This window comes from Polyodon spathula, chromosome 13, assembly GCF_017654505.1.
Source record: "Polyodon spathula isolate WHYD16114869_AA chromosome 13, ASM1765450v1, whole genome shotgun sequence".
Classification (NCBI taxonomy): Eukaryota; Metazoa; Chordata; class Actinopteri; order Acipenseriformes; family Polyodontidae; genus Polyodon; species Polyodon spathula.
In genome coordinates, this window is record NC_054546.1 from 33054217 (window position 1) to 33079858 (window position 25642).

The following is a 25642-nucleotide window of genomic DNA, read 5'->3' on the forward strand; positions in this document are numbered from 1 at the left end:
TAACACTAAATCCTGGATTATTTTTTATCATCATATACCTTAAAGGACGATATTATAAATCAATTAAGTAAACCATACCCTTGAGTTCCAATAACGACTTATCCCTGTGTGTGTGGGTGTGTGTGTGTGTGTGTATATATTATATATATATATATAATATTATATATATAATCTCCATCCGTATCGCACATAAATCTGGAAAACTGCTTAACTGATTACATTTTGTATTAACATTATTAAGCTCAAGCTCAAGAAGAGTATGTATGGAGGTGTTTCCCTGTCTATTTAATAGTCTGCCTGTATGTTGTCACACTTGCATTTTTAGAGATATTTAAATATACCTAATTTGCTTATCTAATGACATTTAGGTCTAACATTGTTTTCCAAATTAGCCTTGTATGGACCTGTATTGAAATGGATCCATCCCACAGTTTGAACATACCTGACAACCTTTAAAATAACTCCACCTCCTGTAGCACAGTGCCCCCTAGGCTCCAAGGTGGTATAGCAACAGACAGCAATTGGACCAGAACTCTCAGGAGCCGTGTTGGTGTGCATCCTATAAGTCACATGGTTATGTGATTATTACACCAACCTAGAAATCCGAGACTAGCATGGGACAAGCTGGAAACAGTTCATCATATGAAGCTGCTGAATGTTAAAAATGTATTTCACGGTAAAATATACTTTGCAGAAGGCATTGGATTAGAATTTGAATGGAATAAAAAAAAAAAAAACACCATACATGGTCACATTTTGTTAATAGAATTCCAGTAAAACTGCTCTTACCAGCCAGTAAAAACAGAACATTTTTAATTGCTTGTTTTTATAACAAGTGAATGACAGAAGCATCTCGCCACAAATGTTCTGTCCCTCTGCTGCCTGGATAGTTCAGGTTTTGCTGTAATTATTCTGTCTGGGGTCTGACAGGGCTGATGCAATCACCTTCATGTTCGATAGCACATGTTGTCAGCTTCTTGATGAACAGTCACACATCCCTTGGCACAGGCACTGGCAAAACCCATAAACCAAACAAACAGTCAGACTGGAAGGAACAAGACTGACACACACAATCCCCAAGGTCACTTTCTGAATCACCAGCAGGTAAATCCCGAGCGGTAGAGAGCCAAAGTAGAAGAAACCTAGCAGCCAAACCAGTATTCTGGGCATGTGGCTACACAGCTTTGAGAAAAGGTCTTGGTCTATTTGATTATGAGATGTCACTGATATTGAATCCAAACTCTGATCTGCATAGTAATCAGAGCTTGAGTTTCTACTGGGAGTCCTAGGGGAGTCCCTCTGTACCTCCATGATTGTGATAACTAAGCAGTTGGAGGATCCATGAGAAGGGCTGGATGAAGCCAGGCTTTTGGGTGTTAGGACCACCTCTTTGCTGTCCGAGCATGACTTGTCTCTGGTGGCCAGTTTGGACACGATGTTCATGTCATCAGGGAGTCCGGCCACCTCGTATTCAGTCACCTCTGTTTCATGGCGACAAAAGGGGCAGCTGATGCAATGGCAGCCATCGCTTATGTCCAGTATCTTGTTCAGACATCGTGCGCATACCCTGTGAAGGCAGTCCAGGATTTTGGGTTTTCGGTTGTGCACATTATACCGTTGGTAACAAATTTTGCACTCCAGCTCATCACTTGTTAACCTTTCTTCAGTTTCACAGCTCATCTTGTATTTAGACACTGTGAAATGAAAAGAGTCAAATCAATTACTTGATAGGAAAAAGAAACATAGAAAAACTCGCATTAAATATTAACTTGCAATGTAATTGAATATTGGCACCAAAATGTGGATTCACAACCCCAAATTAAATTTTAAAAACCCTCTTTTGGTTATTTTGCAACTTGCTAATATGATGTGAGTAAAGTATCTATTTAGAGCGATGGGCATTAAACAATTCTCCAAGTAAGCTAAAACCCAGATAAAGACAGAAATCAATATTGTAGTAAAATAACCCCTCAAAATTAACTTGTGTGTTTACTACGGTATATATATATATATATATATATTATAATTAAATATATAGATATATATATATATATATATATAATATTATGTATGGTGCACCAATAATAATGCAGTCCTTTTTTTATAAATTTTTAGAACAATTATTTTTCAAGATTTTCTCCCAATATTGGAATGTCCAATTATTATTCAACCTGGCTCACCACTGCAACCCCTGAACTAACTCAGCAGACAAGGACAAGCACATGCGTCCTCCAAAACAAGTGTTCTGCTTTTTTTCGCTCTGCAAGCCTGCCGTGCAGCCACCTCAGAATTTACAGCATCAGAGGACCATGCAGTTTTGAATTGTGTGCAGGCAGGCCTGCAGGCACCTGGCCAGCCACAGGGGTCACTAGTGTGCAATGAGCCACAGATGCCCTAGCCACCCAAACCTCTCCCCACCCAAGCAGCACTTGACCAATTGTGCACCACCCCCTTGGAACTCCCGTCCACGAATGGCAGTGACATAGCTTGGATTTGAACCGGCTATCTCCAAGCTGTAGGGCGCATCCTGCACTCCATGCAGAGTGTCTTTACCGGCTGCGCCACAAAGTAGCTCGCTTTAATATGGTCGTTCTGATGTAATTAAATGATTTTAAAAGTAAATCAGTTTAAAAGTGGCAGTTCTATTCCTGTGTCTAACCTTGCTCAACTAACTGAGCTTTCAGTTAATGAACAGACATTTATATTGTTCATTAGAAATGTTTGTGGCTGAGTAATTGGGAACATACTCGGGGCCAAAAATATAAATCATTAAATGATCAATTAATGACAGCCTATTCTTCATTGGAAGTGAAAAAGGACCTAGAAGTTCCTCAGGGGAGTGGTGATGAAACAATCCCATTCATTGATGGATTGATGCTTAAGTCAGAGTCAGTTTTACAGAAGGGTATCCCATAGGATTACTTGAAAGCTAGTTTGACAGCACCAGTAAAACATTACTTCCACATCATAAAGAATGCTGTTATGTATTGTATAAAAAAAAAAGTTTTATCCACAGGCATTGAGGCTGAGGCCAGAGTCCTTTTTAAGGCCAGTTTCAAGGCCAGGGTCCTATAGACCAACACAAGTGCTTACTATATACAATATCACAGAAAGTCCAGTCTCAAACATGTGAAGATCACCTGTGTTGGTTTGGGTCTCCTCTTTCATTTGTAATTGATCCAAATATCTCCAAACTAGGCAATAAAGTCAATCTCTTGTTTATCCCTTCACTATACTGAGTAAACCCAGTAGTTGAATACAAAATAATCATTTTAGTATCGCCTGGTCCACATGCATAGAACTCATCCAGCAGTGACTAACAGATAATTGACTACTATTGTTAGATGTAAGCAAAAGGAAAACACAAACTTCTAGCTAATTAAGTGCCCCTTCGTTAGATGGTACAAACCCCAGCTACCACAATTCTAAGAGTGGAGATTTATTATGCTAATCAGGAGCCTGTAAACATGCTCTCTTAAATTGACGTTTCTTAAAGACACAGATTCATTACAAGAAGACAATGTAACCCTTATAAAAGTTTCCCCATAGTGAAGGCATAGCAAAGTGTAATTAAGCATAGTGAAAGCAAGATAAAGCTGGGTAATAATAAAACAGGTGTCAGGTAACACATATTAAAAAGCATGTGCGACCAGGATGACTGTAGTGGTGACGTCAGACCTGGAAGAACCAGAAACCAAAACACGTAATGGCGGTGAACCTGAGACGCTATGGCGTCCAGTGTTTTATTAAGTAACAAACAAACAAATGATCTAAACAAAACACACAACACTGAAAATAAAGGGCACGTTGGCCAAACAAACAGACAGAGAAAACGGACGTGGATGAACCCAAGAAACAAGTACCGTGCTGGCACTTCCAGCACGCTGTAGCAATTGTTATTTTAACTAAACTCTCCTATCTCTCATCCATTCTCCACTTCCGAACACACAACCCCTATTGAGTGAAAACATGCTGCTTTTATGCAGCTGTACCAAGACTCGATTGCTAATCAATCATTCAATTGGAGTTTCGGTACAGCTGCACGTGAATTAATGAAGTGCAATTTCCCGTGCTCAAATATTATTACATTTTACTTGCACGTGCTGTGCAATCCTCATGCCTAAATACAAATATACATTTTAAACACTCGTGCTCGTAACCCATATTTATATCCCATGTACTGTATATGTAAACACCAACATTAACACACTACATACAACATAAAACAGTAATAAACACAAAGGGGTGGGACACTCCAGCACTTATGCCCCCCCTTGTGCGCAGCACACATGGCCTTAAAAGGCCGCCTCCCCCCTTAGTCCCCAAAGTCCAAGTTTATAGTCCCGGCCAAGAACAGGGGCAGCAATGGGCCAAAGGTGGCAGCCATGGTGGGAGGTCCTCCTCCCACCCCAACAGCTGTAGCGGGCAAGGCAATCCTGGCAACCGCCTGGCTGTACCCCCCCCCCCCCTCCCTTCTCTGTAGCTGGCAGCTCCCGTTTGTGGGGCTCCGGCCACCAAATTCCCTGCAGCAAAAGTGCTACGGGGGAAGGTGGTCTCCTGACCTCTCCCCCTTCTTCATAGCCGGCAGCTCCCCCTTGTTGGGCTTCGGCCACCAAATTCCCTGCAGCAAAAGTGCTGCGGGGGAAGGTGGTCTCCTGACCAATCCCTCCTTCATAGCTGGAAGCTCCCCCCTTGTTGGGCTCTGGTCACAGTATTTCCTGCGGAAAAGCAGGGCTGACACTAACCCCAGGCGAAGCAGAGCCGGAGACCCCTGGCGACTGCAGCAGCAGCGGACCCTCAGGAGTCGACGGCAGCAGCGGACCCTCGGGAGGCGAACTCGGGAGGGGAGCCCCTGGCCATAGAGGTGGCAGCGGGAGCTCCACTTCTCCCTCGTACCCTGTAACCGGTAGCTCCCCAGGTGATGCGGAGCAGCAGGCAACCCCAGGCGATGCGGAGAAGCAGGCATCCTTGGGCGGAGCGAGGCAGGCATCCTTGGGCGGTAGAGATGGAACCAACAGGTACTCACCCTCTGCTGGTGGAGGTTGGAGCTGCAAGCAGTTCTCCCATAGCGGTGGAGGTGGAACCAGCAGGAATTTATCCTCTGCTGGTGGAGGAGGATCCAGCGTGTAGTCTCCCCGTTGCAGGGGGCTGGTGCGGCTCTCCCTCACTTGCAGGGGACTGGTGCGGCTCTCCCTTTAATCCCGGGAAAGTGGTGCTTGTGTCTGTGCTATGTTGTGCAGTGAAGATAATGCTCAGGGGGTAGTGCTGGCTCTGTTGCGGCAGCTCCTGGTTCTCTTCCCCACGTGGTAGGGATAGAGTTAGAAGCAGCTCCATGACAAACCTTTAGCAGACATTGGAAACAACTGGAAACCAGTGCTGCAGGTACCCGGCATGTGTGCAATGTGTGATAGAAACCTGGTAGTCCCGGATAGAAATTCTCTTGAAAAGCCACTTAAAATCTACGTGGGGGTTGAACCGTGATCAAAATAACTCATTTAGTTTAATTTAGTTCCCTTCTCATTAAGTCACGTCCCAAATTGGATTTTTTAAAAATGTTTTCAATACAATATGGGCTATTTAACCCTGTGGGTTACACAACAGGAAAATAAAAAGGACAAGGCTAAAACTGCTTAATGTGTAATTACAAGGCTTTAAAAATAAAAGCTTGTATTTTACAGAAGACTGAAAACGGTGCCTATGTCTGGCAGCATTACTTTGGGAATTGTTTAAAATCTTCAGTTCTGTAGGCTGTACTAAATCAGTGCTGTTGACTTATCATTGTTTTTTAAAGCTTTCCCAATGCCTTATAGAAAATTGATGCATGAGTCTCAAAAACAAATGAGGCTGACAAAACAAATTACTTTTCACTCCTGATTTTACTGTGCAGCACGGGCTGTGATTTATCATCATTGGTACATTGAAAGCATATGCACCTTGTGTGTTATTGTTTTTAAATGACAATATTTCCTGCACGAACGTGCCTGAAGTGTATGGTGTACAGTATTACATGCAGCTGAAATAAGATTAAATGAAAACACCCTCATAAATGTTTTCCATTATAAATGTGCATTGTAGATTTTATAATGCAGTGCATACTGTGGAGCTTACATCTTTACTTTGTAGTGGTGTTCAGTATTTAAGATACTTCCCCTTTTAACATGTTAAGTAACATCAGAAAACATGGGTTTAGATGGGGTGGGATTTCACATACTAGGGTAAAATACTGCACATTGCAGGAATTGCAATTTCTATTAAAATGTATTGGATTGAGGGCCGTTCCAAAGTTAGCAAGAAAACTATAATTCCTAGAGAACTCCCTATTCCAGTAAAAATAATATTTGTTATTTTGGGTCAAAGGATTTGCAATAGACATCATAATGGTGCAAGATTTCCTATTCTTGATAGTTTTCAATAACCTTTCCTATGCAAAAACTTTTCTGAAGGTACAGTACAACGCTATAGAGCATCTCTCTCTGCCAGGATGCTCTGTAAGTATTGGACCTCATAAGAAATAATAAGCTCTATGACATTCATTCCCCTGCCTCACAGTTTCTAATAAAGAAAGCAGGATGGCCTAGCTTGTACTAAACTGAGCTGAAAAGAGGCAGTCGAGGAAAAAAATGGAAAATGGGTGTGGATCAATATGCAACAAACACAATAGACGCATACTTTCATAAAAAGCGTCATTTTTAAAGACCATTTTAATAATGTCAGAACATGCAACAACCTGCAATTTTTCACACTCTGTTGAAGGTTTCTTAAAAAATTGATGTTGCATTGTATTTAATGGGCCTTGTAATTCCCATTGTACTAGAAATACCCCATAGATGACTCAACAATGTTAGAACTGCTTTTAACTGCCAAATATAGCTAAGCAAAAATCAATGGATATAAATGGGAGCTGTTGTTGATCTACTGTTTCAACTGGAACAGGCTATTGCAGTATTTGGAAAACTGGAAACTTGGCTAACCTTTTGATCAACAGTAGTTGCTTGCAGTTCAATACATATTTTAACACTCATTACATTAAACGTGCATGTTGAGATGTAACACCCCAGATGATTAAAATTGGTGTCAGAATGGATACATTACGTATTGCTTGTTTTTTAGTTGTAATTTTGAATTTGTATGATCTAAAGATTGTATTGTGAAAAAGCTAAACAAAAGAATTAGCAATGCCTTGAACTGTCAGTAGCGTGAAGATCTGCCATGACCTGCCAGAACAGCACTGATTTGACATGACAAGGAATATAAATTGTTTTGGAAGAATGTGTGACCATCCATCAATATTTACAGCCCTTAAAGCCTTTGCATTACTACATGTCCCCAGCAATGTGTCTATGTAATGAGAGAACAACAACCGTGAGTACTTCAACTGCAATCTGTATTACATTTAAATTTCATTCTATAACAAATACAAACTAAATTCATCTGACTTGATATATATTCTATTTGATGCAACAACTTTCTGAGTGAATCTGAGAATATTCTAAAATGCATGAGCTTCTCATTTTCTAAGCTTTACCCAGTAATTTAAAATAAATTGTTTTCCAATAAAACATACTTAGCCTTCTGGGGTTCTGGGAAATATATATTCAAGATGGGGAACGAAATTGAGTTTTGGAGGGTTTATATAGCTCTGCTGAAGCATACTAGAAACTGAATAACAGACTACAGGGAATATGTTTTTTTTTTTTCCTTAATTTGTATCTGCTTTAAGGTATCTGATGTTTTTTTAAAAAGTCTATAAAACTGTTGCTTGTGGTATATGAAGCATTAAGGTGGTTGTGTGGTTAGTATGACTAGAGGACACCACCTGTTCATCTTATGCCCTGTTTTCACTGTTAATCAACTGTAAACCCAAAGGACAATTCTGCATTATGTATTATCTGGTTTTACTGAATATTTAGACCACAGAGAGAGTGGGAGCGAGAACTACTTAACCCTTTAAAGACTAGTCTTGTGTTGACCTTTTATTAGCATTAAGTAAATTACAAGCCTTCATCCTAGTTAAAGCATTAGAAAAGGGACCGCTACAGTAAGTCTTACAGGTGCATGCTCCATCTGTTTGTGTCATCAGATCAGTTTCTAGGTTACCAGGGCAGATTATACCACATATGCTAATGGAATCTCAGCTGTAGTGTTTTATTTATTTTTTTATTTTATTTTTTCCATTTTGTTAGATCATTTGAAAAATGAATTGACCTTATTTATCTTAACATACTCCGTGAGCATTAAGTTTAGATTGCTGGTGGTCCTGATTTGTATTTTCTTTTTGCAAATCATTTGTAAATGTGTCACTGGGAATACTGTCTTTGGGGCTCTTGTGTGAGGGAGTTGGGCATAATGCTGTAAATATTCCAGCTCTTTTAAATATGCATGGCTTTTTTTTTTTTTTTAACGCAGGTGTCCATGTCCTGTTCCACCAGTTTTGGATTTTTCTGCTGGTTTTGTTTACAGTGACATAAGTAATAATGTAATTGACTGAAGCTTATGGAAACATACAAGTTGTGCAGTGGCAGATTTAAATGCCATCTGAGCTGTTTCTCCCTTATTAAGAGTACACATGTTTGTGCGTAGGGTGTACTTGCAGTTTGGGAGAGAACACTGCAAAGCTGAGCAGCTGAGACTGTTTAAAAATAATGTCTTTTAAAAGAAGTGACATGCTGCACATCCCCCGCCATATATAAGGATATAATACTCTCAGTGGTGTATGCTAAATAATATTAATTCCAGGTTTCATCACAATTGCATAAGTGGTTTTCCAGGTATGTGCAAAAATGTAAAGTGTGATATATGTATGTAGGTGTGGATTTCATTCCCAGCAGGGATAATAAAAGACACCCTGCACACAACCTATTAAATTGAAATCACAAAAATGAAGATTATACTGAGAACTTCTTTTAAACATTAAAACCATTTTTATTTTTATTTTTACTTTAGAATTTTGAAGTATAGTTCTATGCACTGGAAAACATCTGTACACAGAATAAAATGTACTGGGATTTTGACAAATCTTTAATGATTACTGAATAACTTTTTTACTTGCTTTATAAGACAATACAAATACAATGAACTGAGGTTTGCAAAAAGCGAAGTTTGTAAGTTGTAGGGCAGTGGTATTAAAATCTGCCATGGTTTAGATCATTAAAATAGACCCACACATGCCCCCTGTCTTATTTCTCCTTTTGTACAATAAGTATATAACTGTATGCAATTGGATAACGCCCATTTTAAGACAACATACTATAGGAAGCTGTTCCTGCTGGTGAAGATGTTGTTTATTTATTTATTTTTATTTTTTTTGTGACACATGACCTTTTCCATCAAACCAAAATTTCAAAAGTGGATCTCTTTCAAAGTCACTGCTCCTCAGGCCTCAACACCATCAGATAAAATGTAAAAACCACAGTGACTGATTTTTTTTTTTTTTTAACTTACTAGATTGTTAGGTTATTGTATGTTAGAAATCAAAGCATAAGGTGCAACAGTAACATTCTATAAATGTAGGTAAAACCACTCCCAGTGATTATGGAACCTGTAGTTTATTTGAAAAAAAAAAATCATTATTTAAGGAACTGCAGCAAATTCAAAGTAATGCTGTCTATCTGTTCTCCTTTTTCTCAGAAGGCTGCAAGGTTACACATTGGACTGTAAATTGAAAACAAAGCAAATCCAGTACTAGGTATTAAATTATTAAATTATTCCCCTATTCGGGTTACTGTATGTTTTAGTAAGATGGTACCGACTAATGTGTCTGCTAAATTGCTTTTTGGTTTCTGTAAAATGGAGATATTGGTTTGTAGTTTTATTATGTAGTGGTATTCTATGATTCTGTTGTTAAAGTTAGAATACAGATATAGTGCATTCAAATGTATCTGTTTGGTAGCTGACAAAAAAGTTCCCATCGCTACTGTTCTGAACTATTAGGACCAAATGTTCAGCTTTCAGTTTTCTACGTTGATGTATTCTGTACATTTCAGTAGAACGTGTAGTTTGTTAAACAGGAAATAGGTCACAGGAAACTCCATTAGATTTAGTGAGAAATTCACAGTTCACATAAGAGAGCAGTTTAGTTAAGGGGTCCTGCTTTGTTAGTTTTAGTATCGTTTAACTTTCGCCACCTTGAAAAAAAAGTACCAACCTTACTCCACAATAAAAACTAATTAAAACGGACCCAGGACTCTTTGGTTTAGCATTTGGCAATTTGATGCTGCTTTCTCTCTGCCTTTAATAAACAGATGCTGTAATTCCACAGGACTAGACGTGACTGTGAAAGCTCTGTGCTTTAAGTTGGCTTCCCTTGTGAATTGATAAACCACCCCGACTGTGACATGACAGCTTTTCAAGTTTCATGTATTCAAAATAAACATTCATAGGTCATTGGATAGCCGTTTGCCATCTGCCATTTGTAAATCTGTTATTGTATACCCATGGTACAGCGCTCCACATTTTAAATGGAGCCCCTTGTGTTTATCTAGCCCTGGCATAGGGCATTTACCGAAAGCAAAAACACCAATTAAAAATCAGATCAGAAAATGTATGCTTAATTTTCTAATTCAAATTAATGCTTGATTGTTTTAGATGTAGCATTTTCCTCTTGAAAAATATTGGATTGTTATTTGATGGGCTTGGTGGTCCAGTGGTTAAAAGGGGCTTCCAAGTTCAACCTCAGCTCTCTGTGTGTGAACCTGATTGTAGATTGTTTGCTTGCATTTTACATAGATGAAATAGTTTCTGCTGCTTCCTAGTACATACAGTAATCACGTAATTAGTTTTTTAAATTAGTTTAGTAATTCAAGCTTACTCCAATGGCCAATCTGTATCTGTAGTGTTGTATTTTAAATATTTGCACAATAAAAGAGGCAGGGTAGTAATAATAATAATTTTTAAAGCAGTGATTAGCTCCTCTTATACTCTGGTTGGCTGTGTTTGTAATGTAGTAGGAAGGTTCTCTTCAGAGAATTCATTATATTGAAGCTTTCTAATTTTAGTTTTTAATTGATAAACACTAACAAAGAACACCCCAGAACAGGCGTGTATTCACAGAGATATTCTCTTATTCGCTGTTCCAAGATCTGAATGTTGCCAGTCCTGGACATATCTAACGTAGTAGTACATTAGGAGCTGGCTTTTATAAGGGCAGATGTTAGTCACTGCAAACAGTGCTCTCTATGGAATTTGTGACAATATGGAGCACATCATAACTACTAAATGTCAGTGCTCTGGGGCAAATACTTTTTTTTTATACACCCTGTATAAAATGAACACAGTATAGCGTACAATGTGATTCTTGTCTGCACCTGTAATTTTATTTTTCTTGGAGTAATTTGTAGGGTACCACGACACATTGAAACCCCAAATTGTTTTTGTTTTTTTTGTGTGTCTTTTTTTGCAAAGCCTAAAAAATAGAAGTGCAATTTATTTAATATACCGGTATGAAAAAGACCAAAGTGCACACAATACAGTTAACCCTGTCTATTCTGTTACTGACTTAATACTGAAAAAAAAAAAAAAAACATTATAACATATGTCCCTGTCCAAGGATTTCTGATAGTTGAAGCCATCAGTGAAAGTGACACAAAAGGAAATGTCTTGACTGACCTGTTCTCACCATATGAATACTTTGACAGTAGGAATCATAAATATTTCTCGGAGGGACCTAATGTGTTGAACATGAAGCTCCCAACCTGGGACTGTTGTGGACAATGAATTGGTGTCAAACCACCATTCAGTTTTCTATAATGTAGGGATATTCCCTTACAGCATTTTTCTTATTACATCTACAAACACAGCCTTGCAATTTCCTGTAAAGACTGCGGTGTTCTATCTGGCAGCATTGCCTTGCTAAGAACCGTCGGAGCCAATTGCTTTTCTCTCATGTTTATGTGGTCTGAAGTCTGTCCAGACAGGGTAGACTCATCTCTGCACTGCCCAAGCAGAGAACTCAGACTGAAACCTCTGGAAAGTAGGAATTCGGGGGGGAATAACGACCTCTGCATGAATGGGTTTGTTTTTATGCAAGAATGTGTGAAAGCAATGACCTGACTGCATATCTGAAGTGATAATGATAATCATATTGAGTATAAACTCAGATTGCTATTGTTTCTGTCTTCAGGGTTCTCTTGATATTCAACAGATCAAGATATGTAATTTAGATCAAAATCTGCTAGGACCCCCCAAACAAAAAACAGTGCTATCCTGAAGGAAGTTTCATAGATTTTCTTTCTTTCTTTCTTTCTTTCTTTCTTTCTTTCTTTCTTTCTTTCTTTCTTTCTTTCTTTCTTTCTTTCTTTCTTTCTTTCTTTCTGTGGCAGGGCAGGGCTCTGTCTGTAAATATTGTTGTGTGGTGATTTGGTGGTGGTTGGCAGGGATGGGGTTAATTTTCTATCCCTGCCAAAATACCTGTGAGAATGTGGCTGGAGCTAATTGAGTAATGGATAATTAGGCTCCAGCCACATGCTGTAAAAAAGGGGGAAATGCCTTTGTTTGTTGGAGGTGTTTCTGTGTCGTGAAATTTGTTTTGTGTTACAAAGTTCAGTGAAGGCTCTGCCCAGCCTGAACAGTTTTTGAGCAGTGTTTTGTTTGTCTTTTTTATTTATTTTTGTTGCGCAGCAGTGCAGCAGCGCTTTAACTGCAGTTTTACTGTCTCCAAGTCTCTATCCTCCCAGCTATCCTGTCACACTTTCTTTCTTTCTTCATTATCTATCCATAGCCTCTCCTGACCAGCCATACCTTTATCAATAGCTCATTTCTTCCAGTGTAGCCATTTAAAAAAACATATGAAGTCAATACCTCACAGAGAATTATGTATCAAAAACCAAATGCAATTTGTCCCAAGGAATTGCGCAGCCAATTGAAAATGTCACTCTCTCTCAATTATTGCATTGTTAGTCCTACAGAATGACTTCTTAAAAAGGTATGTTTTACAATTGATAAATCACAAGTATTTGTAATGTCAGCAATACGGTTACATATCTTGAGACAATCTGATTGCAGACTGATCATCGGCATTTACATCACAACAGGCAAGTATTGGGACAGATGGGACATGTTTACAAAATATGCTGGGTTTTAATACAAACAAGATTTGTATTTAGTTGTTATACAGAGTCAAAATGATGCCTCTATTTTCTTTTTGCAGTTTGTGAGTCAGAAATTGACCAACACCTTCCAGTTTGTATGAAGCACATAGCCAACAAACAGTATAGTATGCAAGTTTAAAAAAGCACTAAATATCTTAGTCACCTAAGGTTAAGATTTAGGTACTGTAACTAAACATACGTTCACTGCTTCAATGGAGTAGGTTAGGTCACTTGATTTTGGAGGCAGACACCAGGTCCAATCATACATACATACATACATATATATGTATATTTCACTTTCTAAAAATGAAAACTATTGCACCCCTGTTATTTTTTTTTTATTTTTATTTTAAATGATTGCAATTGTAACATCCTTATATTGTTAAGTGACTTGACGAGGTAAAACGGACAAGGGAGACAGACTTCAGTAGCCCTGTCTTTGAATTGCTTAATGGATTAAGCTGTTGTGACTATGACATGAATGAGGTGAAGCCCACATCACTCTGAAACAGGGAATCAGTAGATTGAATTGCTACCAATTACAGTATAAGACAAGTCCCTGGCACTAAAACAAGAACAAACTAGACATGAAACCGAATCCCGTGTCATGATAAACGTCGTTGAAAGGTGTTTAATTACCTCAGGTTGTCATCTCTGAAATCATCTTGGGACTGCTTTTAGATTCCAGCCCATACTAGTATGCTAAGATATGTTCTGTATAAATGTAGGCAATCTATACCAGTAATATACAGCTGTGTATGTCTGTATATAAGTTGTTCTTGTTAAAAAATGTACTGCTTCCTTTTTAACTGGGTTCCTGAGCTATTGAAGATTTTAATATTTGTAACCTCCTGTTGCTACAGTTAGAAAAAAGAGCAAACCTACCTTGTCTATTTTAAGAGGCAAGCAGGGTGCTATTGGTAAGGAATCAGCTAAACTTATGTTTTGATGGAATTCAAACAGAAAAAAACAAAAACAGGTAAAAGTTCATGATTTCTGAATGCAAAATGCAGACAGAGGGATTTTCTTATAGTGTGTAAAGCTGAATAGGATTGGGGGACACTGGAGCCCTTTTTAATATATATATAGATAGATAGATAGATAGATAGATAGATAGATAGATAGATAGATAGATAGATAGATAGATAGATAGATAGATAGATAGATAGATAGATAGATAGATAGATAGATAGATAGATAGATAGATAGATAGATTCCCACAATTGCAGGGAATTATAGAGCCCTTTAATTTAACATATTCATTATACAAATGTTGAGCAAAAATACTCCTATAACAATTCACTTGTGTTGATATTACCCCTTTTATATGCTTTGCATTTCACTTGGTCAAGTTTGCAAAGTATGCCAAACTATATCTAAGACCAAATCCTGTTATTATAAGGTATTGTAAAAATCATTACACATTACAGAAAAAGACATACAAAGTTAGCAATGAATGCTTACCTACTCATGCCCGAGTCTGGTCATATGCTTCCAGCTGTATTCCAATGTGTGTGTGTGTGTGTGTGTGGCTAGTCAGCCCTGCAGCCTGTTTTAAAGCCAATTAGCAGCAGCCGTCATTCTTTCCAGTAATCTCAACATGTTCTGCCACTCTCAACTCTCACAGGTGTACAAAAAGAAAGCCGCAGCCAAGCTGGGAGACATGGGACACAGACTGTTGGAGCAGGAGGAGGGCTTTGCTGGGAAGACAGACTCCTACCAGAGAGAAATCAAGCACCTCCAGAGGCTGTTGCGAGACAAGCAGGAATCGCTCGACGAAGTGCTGCAGCAGAAAAGGTAAAGCCAGTCACAGCTCAAATAAACCAATTAGAGATGAGAAGAGACTGGTGGAAGGGAGGGGCTGCTGCACAGCTGTAAGGCTGCTGCTCTCCAGTAGACTCCCATCTGCTGCTGCTATTGCTACTATTGTTGTGCTGGTACAATTAATTGTTGATACTAAAAGTGGCAGCAAACAATATTAATGTCCTGTGTTTCAATTTTATGTTATCTTTTTTTTTTTTTAATATATTTAGGAAGCTTTATTTTTTCATTATGTGAAAATACTATATCAGCTGTATCAAAAGAGGATCCCTGTAGTGAAACTCCAGGAAGCATGTTACCAAAATAGTTGTATTGCTAATTTAATTTTCTAAATAAACTTGAAGCAAGTAAAAATAATAATTACTAGAAGTGTTCAAATAGCTTACAGAAGGGGCTGAAAAAATGAGAACGTGCACGGTGCCTGTGAGATGTTTTAGAATGTTCTTTTGCTAGAAGGAAAACAAACAGCTTTTTTATTTTTGTATTTTTTTTTTATTTTTGTATTTTTTAAGTGCTGGGTACAGGAGATTTGTCTTTGATACTAAATTAACAGATTTGTGTTTCTGTGTGAAAAACCTGCTCAGGTCAGCTCTATTACAATGTGAATGGAACCAGAAGGATTGGCCTATTCAAGCATTCATTTAATGAGTCATGCTTTACTAAGAAAATGTATAAAAAATAGAATGGAGCTCAAACAATGTGTCATTTGCTGTCACGAAAAACAGCATAGTTCTTGCAGCAGTTGACGAATGCAGGGCCATTAAACAGGATTAACTTTGTTCATTACAACACAGCAAATGACAAGCAGAAAAATTATTTGCATTACTTTTCACCAAATATATAGTGATTGTGTATGCGTTGCATGTGTCTGACAGTGCAAATACTGATCTCATATTAACAAGCGAGAAACAACTTCTTGTTAGTTTTATAATGTAAAAATACATACAGTGCCTATAGAAAGTCTACACCCCCTTGAACTTTTTTCACATTTTGTTGTGTCGGTGCCTCAGAGTTTCATGCATTTAAATGATGATTTTTTTCCCACTTATCTACACACCATACTCCATACTAATTTTTTTATTGAGAAAAAAAATTATATATTAAAAAATCAAAACTGAAAGAATATAATTGGATAAGTCTCCACCTCCCTGAGTTGATATTTGGTGGAAGCACCTTTGGCAGCAATTATAGCTGTGAGTCTGTTGGGATAGGTCTCTACCAACTTTACACACTTAGATTTGGTAATATTTGACCATTCTTCTTTATAAAACTGTCAAGCTCTGTCAAGTTCCTTGGGGAGCATTGATGGACAGCAATCTTCAAGTCATGCCACAAATTTAGATTGGATTTAGGTTGGGGCTCTGACTGGGCCACTCAAGGACATTTACCTTTTTGTTCCTTAGCCACTCCAGTGTACTTTGGCTGTGTGCTTTGGGTCATTGACATGCTGAAAGGTGAACTTCCTTCCCAGTTTCAGCTTTCTTGTACAGGGCAGCATGCTTTCCTCAATGACTTCTCTGTGTTTTGCTCCATTTACTTTTCCTTCTATCCTGACAAGTGCCCAAGTCCCTGACAATGAGAAACATCCCCATAACATGATCCTGCTACCACTGTGTTTCGCAGTAGGGATGGTGTTCTTTGGGTGATGCGCTGTGTTGGGTTTGCACCAAACGATGCTTTGCATGTAGGCCAAAAGTTCCATTTTAGTTTCATCAGACCACAAAACTTTTTGCCACATGGCTGCAGAATCTCCTGAGTGGTTTTTTTGCATACTTCAAACAGGATTCAAGGTGGCCTTTCTTGAGTAATGGCTTCCTTCTTGCCACCCTACCATACAGGCCAGATTTGTGGAGTGCTTGGGATATTGTTGTCACATGGACACTTTGACCAGTCTTGGCCATAAAAGCCTGTAGCTCTTGTAAAGTTGCCATTGGCCTCTTGGTAGCCTCTCTGATCAGTCTCCTTCTTGCTCGGTCATCCAGAGTTTGGATAGACGGCCTGATCTAGGCAGGGTCTTGGTGGTGTCATACACCTTCCACTTCTTAATAATCATCTTGATTGTGCTCCAAGGGATAGTCAAGGCCTTTGATATTTTTTTTTATACCCATCCCCTGATCTGTGCCTTTCAACAACTTTGTCCCGGAGTTCTTTTGAAAGAGCCTTGGTGCTCATGGTTGAGTCTTTGCTTTGAAATGCACTACCCAGCAAAGAACCTACAGGAACAGCTGAATTTATCCTGAAATCATGTAAATCACTACAGTTTAACACAGGTGGAGGCCACTTAACTTGGTGGTGATTTTGAAGGCAATTGTTTACATATGAGCTCTTTTATTATTGCTATTACAAGGGGGGGAGTGGACACTTATCCAATATTTTAATGCATTTTAATTCCAAACTATAAGGCAACAAAAGGTGAAAATTTTGAAAGGGGGTGTAGACTTTCTATAGGCACTGTATACATTTCAGATAACTTTGTTTCAAAGCGTGTTGAACCTGTTTCAATATTTATGGCATAACTTGATATTTGTTATGCAATAAATATTTCTATTATATTTTGGTGTTGGTTTTTTTAATCAAAAGTGGCCTATGCTTGTTTTGATTATGGGATGGCTTGGCACTGAATCAAGATGAGCCAGTATTGAATCTTGGAAACAGACTTTAGAATTTAGAATCAAGAAGCACAGGTCAGCCTAAAGATATTGGGTCGTTATATCCCCTGCAAGGTGTAGAATCCCAGGTGTCGGGGATATAGTGGAGGCAGATATGTACTGTATGTCACACTACATTTTCCATATATCTAAAATGTTCTTGCAATTATGATGAAACTAGGTGATTAGCATAAGTTATTGTGAGTATTAGATTTTGGGGATACACCGGTGTGTCTGTACACCTGCATGTCACACATTTTTGCATTCATCTAGAAAACCGCTTGTAATGAATTTGGTGTTAACATTATTCAGCTATTGCTAGTATCCAGTTGTGACGACATATGGAGGTGTCTCAATTTCTGTACATCGTTCAGTCGTATGTTGCACTTGTATGTTTGCATGTATCTGGAGGACAAAAAAAAAGAAATGACTCCACTTACTGTAAATCAGCCATTTTAATAACTTAACCTTGTTCTAGCACCTCATTTGCTTACCTAATAAAATCTAGATCTTCTATAGCACTTAGTTTTTCATTAAATTATTCACTGCCATTTCTTATTCTATACGGTACTGTGAATACTGTTCATATACCTCCTGGTCATCAACTTGTTCATCATACTGATAGTTGCTCTAATTTTGAGTCGTGGGGTGAATGTGCCTACTTTCAAACTAATTGCCTATTTTAAACTAACAGTAAAATAAATAAACTATTCAGAAAGGTGTTCTACTGTTACCGTTGTTTTCACTCTCTTCATATGGCCTGTGGTGATTTTTTTCTGGTAGGGTGAAGATTAGTCTCTCTGGGATCTAAAAGCAAGACTGTTGCTCATGGTGGGAGTCGATCAAGGGGGCTTTACAGCTTAAACTTTTCTGAGGCAGATACCAAAATAATGACGCACCGGGCTAGTTTCTGCTCAGTACAATGTTGAAGGCCTAAAAACAATGTTGTGTAATGCAACTAGCAGTTCAATTATCTGCTCAGACATGCAAATGTTTCACTGGTTTGAACAGAATGGAAATAAGATCTATGTATTTGCCATTATATTTATTTTATTTTATTTTTTTTACATAAGAACTGTGATCACTGACACAGTTGTCAAGGTAATGCAGTACAACACTATACAGTATGTTATGAAAAAATGAAGAAATGTATATGCTGGTTTTAATTAAAGAAATGCTTTATACCCCCTTTGTATAACATTTAATATATGTTTATTCTCACACAATGTATGTCTGTTGTATATGTAATTTACATATACAGTAAATAATAATGCTAGGGGTGGGCACAGTATTTCATGAGTGAGTAAACAAATACAATTCAATGTTGTATAAGTTAAGTATTCCTGTCCAGTAAACTCTGGGAAACAACAGCAAAACAGTAAGAGTAACAATGTTTGTATGCACCTATGACAACTTCTAAAAACTTCTAGTCTAAATTAAGGAATAAAATTCAAGTCTGTTTATTGATTTTCCAGTTTTCGGAAAAACAGAATATAATATAAATTATTAATACATCTTTACATACATTTACAAAACCACCAAGCAGCAAATAGTAAAAAAACAAAAAGTAAATCATAATTGACTGTGTTATTAAAAGATAATTTTGCAAGGCCAGATTTACTGAACCTTTTCTAGTGCATTGTATAAAAATGTCATTAATATATAACAATAACAATCAATAACTGATGAAAAGCAAGCTTACCTCGAGAGAAACAAAGAAAGAGAAGGAAGAAAAGATGGGAGAAGAACAAAGAGAGAGAGAGAGTGTCCCTCTTGTGGGATTGGAGTCAGTCTGAGTTGGTCAACATACAGCAAAGGGTTGTCAGGCCTTGTTAGAAGATCCTTAACCCAATGTACGTGTGTGTGTGTGTGGGGGGGGGGCATCATCAAAATCAGGCCAACAAGGTGGCAAAGGCCAGGGTGCCAGATTTTAACTTTGTAAAGAAAGTATCACTGGACACAACACCAAAGAGTGGGGAAAGGATCGGTGGGTACTTTAAAAACTTTAGACTGCCTCAAAAACAGATGACCAAAATGGAGCCAGTCTGGGACAGGTCCAGTACTATGTATGAGTGAGGCAGGTTCTTGTTTGCATCTGTAATAGTTGAGGTGCATTTCTGGGTAGATTTTGTCCAATCTGAGAATTTAAAATTGTATCAACCCGTGTCGGGTACAAATTGATGAGGGGTGTATTCTACTGAGAATGGAGTCTCACACTTCATCCAAAAGACAAAACTGAGTCCAGGTTTGAATACAGTGAGTAAGTAGTGGGTTAGTGTTGTACGGGGAAGGGGAAGGGAGGAACACAACAGAGCAGATACAGACAATGCTTTGCAAGAGGCTTCTTCTAAATATAACCACTGTCAATGTTTAAACTGTGGTGAAATTGTGTCTTTGGCTCTCACCTGTCCTGGCTGAAGACACTGATACATTCCATGAATTACCTTCCTTTTGTACTGTATGTGCCATTATTAAAATCAGAGTGAGCTTTCAATACTCTGCCAAGTTGTCTGCGTGTCAATACCTTGAACATGTGAAACAGTGTGCAGTGAGGCGTGTATGGGCCCCTGTAGATGCTACTTTCCATTTATAGACTAAAAGCTGTCAATAATTACTTTTTTGTGTACTTTTTGTGTAAATGAGGGGTCCCATCTCTACAGTCTTAACACTATGAACAAACAAAAAAATAAATGACACTTACTTACACTGACTATTATTCATTATGATTACAAAACGATTCATCAAACATTAAACACTAAATAGTGCTGATTTTAGTAACACTAAAAAAAAAATCTTAAGTTCAATGACCAACATTCAACTCTTTTTCAGACTTTCAGATTTGAATACATTGAAAAAGGCTTATACTCGAAATGTTTGCCAATTTAAGTTGCTTTTAGTATTTCTAGATTCATCACCTGTTTTGTCACTTATGTCGCTAATCAAACCCCAATTGGAAATATTTTACAATTTGCTTATGTTACTGTAGGTTCTAGTAGATCTAAATATTGTCAAAATTGATACAAGGTTGTTTTTTGCAGTTTGTAGGCCTGTTTTGTGGCAATGTCTATAAAGAGAACTGAAATTCTCATAAACATTTCAGTTATGCATATTCAGCACTGTAAGGCTCCTGAAGGACTACTATTTGTAGCAAATTAAAATCTTGACGGACTACATAATATTAAGAGTTTAAAAACACTGGATATTAATTATGGAACTGACTCAATCATTATGACTAATAGGTATCTTATTTACTGCTTATTTGTACCTCATATTTTTTTTATAACAGCATTTTTCTAGCATTGCTCTCTGGTAAATTAAAGTGAAACCCTGGTTTCCAGGAAGATACATTTGTCAGACCATCTGTCTTGTTAATGTAACCAGACTAATTTATCCTCTGAGATTAAGGGCCATTGTATAGCCCAACTTAGATGCTTGTTATGATTTCAAATAATGTTTCATTTATTTAATGAAAGCACAGTAGACATTATTTTCTATATATGTATAGAGAAACACCTATCAAAACTTCTAATCTATTTTTAATGTTTTCCAGGGATTTTTTTAGTGGTGTTTTTTTTGTATAGTAGCTCCACAGGAAGTGGTGTATGTCCACTTTCTCCTGGGTCTGTAGATCAGTGGAGTGAGCTGTGTGCTGAGATCGCGCAGGTGCAGACAATGTAATAAGTAGTAATGAGCCACTTGTGCACCGTTATAGAAGGCTGTGCTTCATTACAGCTGGTTGAGCCTGCAGCGTGCCTGGAAAGGGAAAATGTCCTTTGTTAGTTCTTATACAAAATGCAGACCACTGTAAACTAAAGGTTGTTTTTGTAAAGAGCCTTTTCCAATGACTGTTTTGTAAAATAATATACAAGTCCAGTATATCACTGCAATTCAGTAGAACTGACTATTTTTGCCATGACTACAACGCCACTACACACACACACCTTAGTGAGGTTATTCTTCAGCATAAGAGTATTAGAATCTGTGGATATATTAAGATCAGGTGTGGCAGAATACATGGGCTTCAACAGTCAAGTAGAAGTCTGTAGTGCACAATTTAATCGACAGCAAACAAAATGAAACTGGTGTGCTAACGAGATAAAATAAATGGTTTTCTATGCCTTGGTTTTTACACCATTAAAACAGTGGCCTTACTCTGTTTTCCATTTCCTATCATTGGCATTCTTAAGCTATCCTACTACTGTAATTAATGTCCCATTTCCTTTCAAAGCTTTCCACAAGACAGTTAGTCTGCAGGTTCCTTGAACCGCATGTCATCCTATTCAGTATGTTGCTGTCTGAGCAGAATATTCAATCTACTTTTTTGTTGTTTTGATTGTATTCCAGGTAGTTAAAGAAATTTTTTTTTTTTTTTTGCTGTGATGCATGCACTATGTAAATATCACCATTCCAGTTGGCATCAATCACAGGGTATTAACAGGTGCAGTATAGAGTTTAGAGCGCTCAAGAAAGCCACAGGTAGTTATGCCAGCTTTTCATCTGATCTTAAGTTTTGCGTGAACAATATATGAAAATGTTCTATTTGCTTATTGAATGTCAGTCAGAACTAGGTCTGTGAAAACTAATGAGTAATTGTCAGCAGAAAAAAGCAATAGAATATATGATGGTTCTAAGTGAGTAACACAAAAGTGATCAGTGAGCACAGTCATGTTTTTCTTTTCAAATCTGTTATTTTTATGCTACCCAGGCTTAGCGATTTTGTGTTTTTTGTGTATTCTACTCAACAATTAAAACTGAGCCTTGTTATGCTCAAACTTCAGTGGTTACACTGAAGATATGAATTGCCCATTGAAGCATGTGAAACTCTTCTCAGTAGGCTAGTGTTTGTGATATCTGGAGCTGGCCATTTAAACATGGAAAATAAATGTGCTCGGTAGATAAAGTATGTTAAGCATTGTAAAGACCATAGTAATGAAAAGTACATTCATAGTAAAAAAAATGGGAATCTGCAGAGGTACTGTGCAAACTTACCATGGTAAACCTTTTATGAGGGTTACTATATGAACACCTCTTGAGATTAATGGCACTGCAGATGACAATTATGACATAATTAAGGCCCTGTCCTTTGACAATTTTTAAATTTTTGTTACTCCACTTGGTTGTGAGAGGCTGTGTGTCTCCATGTCGTAGCAATTATCCTGGGTGTTAACTTTCAAAAGAACTAAAATGTTGGAAGAGTTATTCATGGGATGAAATTCCTTCCTTTGTGACTTGATATCCTTTCCACTGAATTTGACTGTGGATTGAAATAAATATATGTGTATATTTTTTATTGCCACCATTCGTAATGTTGGTTGTCATGCTATGGGTAAATGAAACCCATTTATATAGTACAGGTATATGTGCTGTATGTGTGCTTTTGTGTGTGTACAGAATATATATTGAAGTCAAGTCTCAAGCACAGACTGTAATTAAGTCTCTTATTAAAACCTAATTAAGGTTTTTCGATATTTTCCTAATGTTTGTCACCTCACAGAACAAGCTATATCACATGGAGCACCTTCATTGTTTTGCTGGCATTAACAGATGAACCTTTAAAACACGTTCCTGCATACGACAATAAAATGCTAGTTCCCTAAGGTCACTAATTGCTTTTCAATCTCTTGTCTGATTGAGATGAAAAGGACATTTTAGTGTAGTAGGGTATTAAAAAAAAAAACACCTTGGAGCAGTAATTAGAGCTTTGCAGCAGAGAGGTGAGCTCACTTAAACTTGTGTACATTTAGTTTGCTTCCAGCAACATACCTAACTGAGAGTTTGTTTTCAGAATTGTGCTGTCATAGTCAAAGGTAAATAAAATCACATTCATTTATAACTCTGTTAGCATTGTGTAAATAGAGGTGACATCTGGAAGGCATCAGACAATACACACCAAAAATCTGAATAATGAATTCAGGTTCTGATCAAGGTCTGATCTCTGCTGTCACAATTCTTTGAATCTGACATCGTTTCCCCTTGTCAGTCTGGAAATCCTTCTGACTGCAGTTGCTGTCTTGTGAGATGTTGCAGAGTTGACTGGCCATACCCTGAAAGTAACAAGGGATGTGTTGCAAGACTGAAAATCCCTGCCAGCACCTAGCTTTGCCTGCTTTAATCTCTGTGCTGCCTGTTAGGAGCCTGTAAGTGTGCAAAACTCAAACCCCAAAGTCTACAACAGTCTACAAAGCTTCATTTAATCAAACTTTGCAGTCAAGTTAAAATAAGTTATTTAATATTTTAACGCCACAGGAGAAAAGTTCTCAGGGTAATTCATTTTTCTAATGTCTTATTTATATCTATCAAGGGGGGTGCATGTTTTTTATATGTGCAGTGTCTGGGGAGACATGTAAAACCATAGGGATCATATTTAAGCCAGGGGCAATAGTGTGATGCAAGCTTCTCACAAGCCCGTCCATGACCGTATATGTATTATTTTCAACACATCATGCCGAAAGGTAAGGCCTTTTGACCACTGCTTGACACATGTAATACTTCCCTAAGGTGTAATCTAGCTGTGGAATACAGAATGATGTAGAATGCCTCAAAATCCAGAATTAAATTCAAGCTCATAGCAAAATAGGTTTTACTTTTAAATAAAAATTCACTGCGCCTCTTTCTCCATGTTTAATGGAATTTGTGTAGACATTAAGCAGTTTCTCAGTTATTGGATCACAAACTATTGCAATTTATGTATGGTTGTCATTGCTGTGCCTTGTCATGAATTGTTGGTGAGGATTATTTCATCTCTCTATTGAGAAGGTATACTCAGTTCAAAAACCTGAAAGAGAATTTAAAGCTAGAAATGATCATTTTCTTGTTTTAATATTTTCTACTAAAAACCACTCAGCATTCAAATGCTGTAAGTTATAGAAGGCAAAGCTTATAACCAAAACTTAAGTGAATTATACCAGTTTTCTGTCAGACTGAGAGAATTTTGCATTTTGCTGCAACAGCATGCTTCTTATCCCATGCTAGCATACTGAAAACTACTAAATCACAGTAGGTTAGGAATGATCATTTTATTTCTACATTTTGCCTATACATTACTTTGATTATACACTAAATTATTGACCACTATTCTAACTCCTGTTTTACAGTCCTAGTGAAATATTAAACATTAATGTATATTTATTGATTTAAATGTGTTTTGTAGTGCAAAACAGAGCATACAGACTCTGTGACTTTAAATGAATTACCATAAGGCTAGAGCGGTCAATGTGCTAGAAATTGTTGTTTGTGATTATTGCATCAGCAGCAGGTTAGTCAGACATACCCTGTAGAAATCTTAGTAGAATCTGCCTAAAAAAAATACTAATGCAATACCATTGGTTTACCCTATACTGATGCTGACACTGTGTGAGTGTGCATGTCAAACAGGTGCTTTTTGTTTTCTCAATAATTCAACTATAAAGATACAATATCATTTTATTTCAATTAGTTCTACATGAGCAGATTATGAAATTTGTTGAAATGTTAACCCTTAGCGGTCCATTTATTCAGTGCCTGTCAGGCGCGTCATGTTCAATTTATTTTCACACGCACTGCTTATTTTACACATGCTGTTTAAAAGTAATTGTATTCAAAGTAAAACAGGTTTAAAAGGCACTGCATATGAACGGGACACTCAGTACTGCATCTCCAGCCCCGCTACACCCCTTGTTTGCTGTATTTATCACGTACCTCTTCATAGTCGTGCATACTGGTAAATCACCTCCTGATCACTCGTTTTATCACCAAACTCTTCAATAATGCGATCCAAGTCATTATTTTATTACTACAACATCTCAAAAAGCTTAGCAAATGTCTGTGATATTCTTTGAGCGCCAGATGCTGCAAGCAGCTATCTTGTCTGTTTATGTCCGTGTTAGGTCTGTGGTGCAGGGCTAACCCTAACCCTAACCCAACTACATTGAACATAGCAAAAGTTACATCTTCATTCAATTTCTTTTCAAGTATAGGACCGTCCTGTAGAGATATTGTGTATCATTGCTTTTAAGTTATAATAAAAACAGCAAATTACAATGTGAAATACTTTTACTTTCATTACCTTACTATAAATCTAAAACTATTGTTCTTTAAACTAACATGTTT

At 37.6% G+C, this 25642-nt stretch overlaps 2 protein-coding genes across 2 annotated transcripts in view; one reads left to right on the plus strand and one right to left on the minus strand.

Moving 5' to 3' along the window:
• cep89 (centrosomal protein 89) overlaps positions 1–25642 on the plus strand; it is a 100612-nt gene that overhangs the window by 62353 nt on the left and 12617 nt on the right. The window contains exon 20 of the mRNA XM_041267741.1: positions 14713–14882. Coding sequence (XP_041123675.1) covers positions 14713–14882 — 170 coding nt within the window. The remainder of the gene's footprint in view (positions 1–14712; positions 14883–25642) is intronic.
• On the minus strand, positions 893–1685 carry LOC121325113 (E3 ubiquitin-protein ligase RNF182-like). The gene has a single exon (XM_041267402.1). The coding sequence runs from the start codon at positions 1678–1680 to the stop codon at positions 970–972; it is 711 nt and encodes a 236-aa protein (XP_041123336.1). The 5' UTR covers positions 1681–1685; the 3' UTR covers positions 893–969.